This window comes from Onychomys torridus, chromosome 21 (assembly GCF_903995425.1).
Source record: "Onychomys torridus chromosome 21, mOncTor1.1, whole genome shotgun sequence".
Taxonomy (NCBI): domain Eukaryota; kingdom Metazoa; phylum Chordata; class Mammalia; order Rodentia; family Cricetidae; genus Onychomys; species Onychomys torridus.
In genome coordinates this window covers 31,739,546-31,745,545 of record NC_050463.1, presented here as the reverse complement: position 1 = coordinate 31,745,545, position 6,000 = coordinate 31,739,546, and the positions used below count along the sequence as shown (strand labels likewise).

The window sequence follows — 6,000 nt, the reverse complement described above, 5'->3', positions numbered from 1 at the left end:
TGCACACCTAACCCAAAAAACAAGACTCTGCCAACACCCCAAACGTGAGCTGAGGAGCAGCCATCTGCCACAGGCTCCCAGGCAGCTGCTGGGAAAGGGCTTTGGAAGAAAATAGAAAGTACTAGAAAAAGTGACAGGATCACACATTCCCTGAGGCTTGAAGGTGTCATGTGCAAGTGACAAGGGGTGACAGGTTGATTGAGCTCCATTGAGACTCCTCATAATGAACTCCTCTCCAGGGTCACATGGCCTTGAGACTCGGGAACTGGGGCCTTTCTGAGAGAGGACAAAGAGCCCAAAAGACCGGGTATTCCCAGGGCCCGTCATTGATATTTTCATCTCAGACAGGCTTTAGCTCTGGTGGATTTAAAACCCACAGAGGGTTTTAAAGTGTTTTTTGTTTTTGTTTTTGTTTTGTACACAGGGCCCTGGATGTCACAGGCCAGCACCCTTTGGACCCCTGACTACACTCAGGGCCCAGGGACATCTGCCACCTTCAGACAGACTGGTGGGCACCTTCTCCACCCAGGGCATGGACGCCCGTGATGATGTCCCTTCAGGTAGGGGGATTTGATGGGCTGGGAACATACATTCTTTGGATAGTTCAAGGGTCATGCTCTGCTGGGGAGATGCAGCCAGGTGGTTCCTGGCCACATGCTGATACTGGATGTCCTGACTTCCAGTTGCCTTGACTGTCTGCAAAGCTCCCTGGCCTGCAGGGGTTTGGAGTGCCCAGGGTCTCCAGCTGGCTTTGTGTCTGCTCTAAGACACAGTGGGTTGGTTTCTTGAAGGGTTGATTCCATCTTATGGTTGTGAGCCTGTGGGTGGCTGGGTCAGGTGACAGTCCAGGCATTCCTGGTTTCTGGTGGAAACTGAACGATGTTCCCCTGTCCCAGATGAACTGGATGACTGTCAAGTGGACTTACTACTAACCTTGGATGGGCCCAGGCATAGGGGGTGTATGGTGATCTTCCCCACCTCTCTACCCACCCAACTCTATGATCTCTCTCTCTCTCTCTCTCTCTCTCTCTCTCTCTCTCTCTCTCAAAACCAAAACAAAGAATAAAAACAAACAGAAAAAAACAAAGAAGACCAAAAAATCCAAATAAACAAAATGAAACAAATAACCCACAGCAATAACACCTACAAACCATGGGGTCCATTTTGTGTTGACCAGCTGCCCCTGAGCATGGAGCCTGTCGTGGAGCGTGGTTGATGTAGTCAGTGTTGACTCCATTGGAGAAAACTGATTTTTCCCTTTCCTATCAGGCACCAGTTGCAAATAGCTTCCTGCTTAGGGGTGTCCTAACTTGGTCAGGTGTCTTAACACTTAACTCTGTGTCTACCTCCCCTTCTTGGCGCTGGGATTTTGTTGGGTTTGAACCTGTGCAGGTCTTGTGTTTGTTGACTCAGTCTCTGTGAGTTCGGATGTGTCTCAGCCCTGCTGTGTGTGGAAGATGCTGTTTTCTTCGAGTCGTCCACCACCTTTGGCTCTTACAACCCTTTAAGACCTCCTCTTTCACGTAGATCCCTGAGCCTTGAAAGGAGGGATTTGATAAAGACATCTCATTTAGGATTGAGTGTTCCAAAGTCACTCTCTGTACACTGTCTAGTCATGGGTCTCTGTGTTAAATTCCATCTACTTCAAGAAGAAGTTTCTCACCGGTGGTGGTGGCTCACACCTTTGATCCCAGCACTTGGGAGGCAGAGGCAGGCGGATCTTTGTGAGTTCCAGGCCAGCCTGGTCTACAGAGCAAGATCTAGGAAAGGCGCAAAGCTACACAGAGAAACCCTGTCTCGAAAAACCAAAAAAAAAAAAAAAAAGAAGTTTCTCTGATGAGGGATCTGATCTATGGGTATAGCGCCATGTCTATAGGAGTCATTTATTGCTATGTTTCTTTAGCAGAATAATAGTAGTAGGTTTGATGAAGGTTTCTTAAAGGGGCAGCTCCCTAGCCACCTCCCTCTTCTTTTCCTGACTTCTGCTCTATTCCTCCCCTACTGGGAAGCCTTCTCATCTCTGTCCCTTACAAAGGCTTACTGAGTCATTGCTCATTCTCCATCACCTGTCTGTCACTGGCCTTCCAGTCTCCTTGATGGGAGGACCGGGTGGGTCAGCCTTGCTACCCTCTGGTCAATGTGGACAGGGCAGAACCCCTGCCTGGTGCAGGCACTAGGAAATAAAGGCTACCATTTGCTAAACCTGGGAAGCTGGGGCAGGAACACTGGAGGCCTTCTAAGGGTAAGGCAGGCAAGGGATGCTCTGAACCAGGGGCTTTGCCAAGGCCAGGGCTTCTCTGGTAAGGGAGTTATCTGTAATGGGTATGGGGGGGGGGGGTCCAGGGAGAGCCCTGCAAGGCACTGTGACAGAAGCCAGGAGTGTGGTCAGTGGGGATCCGTTTCACTGGCTGCTGGAGGAGAGGAACCCTGAAGGAGGCTGAGGAAAACATATCAAAAGGGCTCCACCCAAAGCCAGAGGGAGACAGAAAGCAGACGGAGAGGGAGGAAGTAGGCATGAGGGAGGAAGCAGGCAGAATTTCATGAGAGAGGGATGCTATCGAGGCTGGGGCTGGTAGCGTTTGTGGGATTTGTTTGGGGTCGTTGCCTGGCTGGTACCCTGATCAGTGGACCAGGCTCTGGTGTCAGGACCAGGACCTGCCCTTGGTTCTAGCAGGGACCCTGAAGGGGAGAGTGATCGTGGGTATGGATACTCCTACTCTTCATTTATACCCTACTTTGGGCTCCAGAGGACTCTAAGGTACCGTTATCTTGGGATTCTGTTCCTAGCCAAAGTCCTGGCTCCAGCGGCTGTGTACTGTGGGAGTGTTCCTCGGACCAGTGCTGGGCTCCGCGTGCCCCGACCGGGAAGCATTGACTCGAGTCTTCTCCCTTACCGTGAAGGTGAGAACTTGGCCTGGTGACTCAGTCACATCAAATGGCCCTGGTGGCCTCTCTGGGGTCTTTGGCAGGGGATGGGAGATGATCCTCTAGAAACTACCCAGTCAAGGCCACTGACCACAGAGCTGGAACCCAGCCTGGAGGAGGATGCCAATGGTATCTGGATGCTTGGGTAGTCTCAAACTATAGCAGGTGTTTTTGTATCATGGCCCTTGTTTAAAGTGCTCCTAGAGACTAATTTTAGCACGGAGGGGGAAGTAGAGGACCAGGGTGCAAAATCATCCTCAGCTACACAATGAGTTGGAAGCTAACCTGTGTTACACAAGACTCTCTCTAAAAGAAAAAAAAAAAATTAAAAGCTGGAAAGTATATACTTGTGACCATTTGAATCTGACAAAACATTTATATCCCAAGTTTTGTATGTGTGGAGTGATGCCTAGTTTTTTGTTTTTGTTTATGGTTTTGGTTTTTGGTTTTTTGAGACAGGGTTTCTCTGTGTAGTTTTGGTGCCTGTCCTGGATCTTGCTCTGTAGACCAGGCTGGCCTCGAACTCACAGAGATTCGCCTGGCTCTGCCTCCTCGAGTGCTGGGATTAAAGGTGTATGCCACCACCGCCTGGAGTGATGCCTAGTTTTAAAAATTATTGTAAGGAGTGGAGAAGAAGAAAATGAAACTAAATGTTAACAGAGAACCATCCAAACAAAAAGCTTAAGCAAAAGGCAGAAACAGACAAAACAAGTCTCCTTAGGGGATCAGGGTCTTAGAGAGAGACCCCAGGGATGGGAAAGTGGTGCTCTCAGTATATGTGGGGAACCAGCCCCCACTTTTATGACCAGGGTACTCTTTTTTTTTTTTTTTTGAGCTGAGAATTGAACCCAGGGCCTGTGTTTGCTAGACAAGCACTCTACCACCGAGCTAAATCCCCAACCCCAGGGTACTCTTGAGTAGGGAGAAGAGGGAAATATTTAGATAGAAAGAGATACCTAGAAGACGAGAGGAAACACAGAAACACAGGATAGCCTCAGGAGGGCCTGGGTCAGAACCCACCAGCCCAGAACTTTAGTCAAATGGGCTTTTTTTTTTTTTTAAGATTTTTTATTTATTATGTATACAGTGTTCTGCCTGCATGTGTCCTTGCAGGACAGAAGAGGGCATCAAATCTCATTACAGATGGTTGTGAGCCACCACGGGGTTGCTGGGAATTGAACTCAGGACCTCTGGAAGAACAACCAGTGCTCTTAACTGCTGAGCCATCTCTCCAGCCCCAAAAGGGCTTTTTATAACAATGCCAAGGGGCGAGGCAAAAGACCTCCCCCTGGTAGATACAGCCAAGTGTAGACCCTTCCAAACACCTGGTACTCAGGCCCGTGGCTCAATCACCCTCTTACGCGGTCCTGCTGGGTACAGCCACTGGGAAATCTTGGTGGGCTCCAACAAGTATGGATTAGCTCTTCTGGGAATCCGGGACCCCTCAAACTCCAGCAGGCCAGGGCTGGTCTCCCCAGGGGCTTGCATCTTGGTCTTAAGAAGGCACCGAGCATGAGAAGTAGGAGGTGGAGTCACAAACATGGCAGCCCTGGTCTGAAGCTTGCCTCGACTCCCTGTCACCTTCTCCTGGACTTTCGGCTCCGGTGTCTAGCTGTAGACCGTCTAGGGCAGAGCTCAGTCCTTTTGCTCTGATGGAAGCCTCCATGGCTCTGAGGACTTGTGTCCTCTCAGGGTTGTGGCTGGTCCGGGAGTTTGGCTGTCTTTGGGTTGTACGCCAGGTCCAGCCCTACCTCTGCAGCCTGAGGGCCAGGTCTTAGGACTTATGTCCAGGGATTCCAAGTGAAACAATGTGGCAGAGTCTCTGTGAGCTCCCTGCCCACCATTCCCCATGTTCTCCCAGGTCCCAGGACTCCTCGGGGCCCTGTGGTTCACCAATGCCTTCTACATCACTACTCACACAGTGGGCACATTGAACATTTCTCTCTGTAACTTAGGGCACATCTCATACTTACCTTGAACCTATTCACAGCATGTCATACATATTCCTCTAATTGAAAGCCCCTTAAATCACAAAGTCTGTGTTCCACTCATCTTTGTCCCTCCACTGTCTGGACAGTGCTATGTACAGGGACAGTGCCTGTTAAATGCTGGAGGAGTGAGAAATTGCATGACTCGAAGTCTACATGTAGTGTGTCTTCTTTTGAAGACCCAGCTTGTCCTCTGGATCCATGTTGGATATTGTTGCCAGTGCTCAAAGGTTGGATCCTGGAGCCTGGTGGACATGGTCCTGTAGTGGTATTTGCTCCGCCCATGACCTTGGGCTACACGGCCCAAAGAAGGCAGTGCTTCCTGCCATTGTACCTCTTTGTCATGGGCGGAGCAAATACCACTACATGTTCCCAGGGCTGACAGACTTTTTCCTAGGTATTTAGCATCCCTTACCCATTCTGCAACAAGGCTGCCTATAGATCCCCTTTTATTTCCTGAAGACTTCATGACATGGGTCTCACTCTCATGGCACCACTAATCTATAAATGGTCCCCAGGAATGACAGAAACACAGAAGGACTGGGATTCACTGGGCATATGGCTGACTATTCTCTAGATGCAATACTAACAAGCTTGCTGGTGTCGGGTGCCACCTTGGGTCTTGGCTGAGAAGCCATCGTGTCTCCGTCTCTCTCAGCCCCTCTGCAGCCAGGGTCAAGTGTCCCGCTAAGCAGTGAGAAGCCATCACAACTCTTGAGTGGACACAAGGACCAGAGTCGTCTCCCATTGGATGCTCCTTTGAAAGGCTGGCCGGCCAGGAATGGCTACCCCAGGAATCTCGGGGCTCTGCCCTTGGGGCCTCACCCTGTGGCAGCTATCCCCTCCCTGGAATCAGAGGCCAGCAGTGTGGCCCGAGACACCATCCAGATTAAGGACAAGCTCAAGAAGAGGCGGCTCTCAGAAGGCATGGCGGCGTCTTCTCAAGGTGAGCCATGACCCTGCCTTTACCCACCGCCCTGAGCTCAAGGACTCCAGACCAGCCAGGCTATGAGGATTAGCAGGTGTTCAGGCTCTTGGGTCATCCACTGGGGCTGGTGAGTGGGCTTCTACTGATGGGGTGGGGCTT

General features: G+C 50.5%; 1 protein-coding gene across 1 annotated transcript in view; it reads left to right on the top strand.

Annotated features, from left to right (window-relative positions):
• Positions 1-465: 465 nt before the first annotated feature.
• The window catches only part of Togaram2 (TOG array regulator of axonemal microtubules 2), a 46,905-nt gene continuing 41,370 nt past the window's right edge, over positions 466-6,000 (top strand). Inside the window, exons 1-3 of the mRNA XM_036171181.1 lie at positions 466-560; positions 2,788-2,901; positions 5,572-5,859. Of these exons, the coding sequence (XP_036027074.1) occupies positions 533-560; positions 2,788-2,901; positions 5,572-5,859 (430 nt within the window). The 5' untranslated portion in view covers positions 466-532. The remainder of the gene's footprint in view (positions 561-2,787; positions 2,902-5,571; positions 5,860-6,000) is intronic.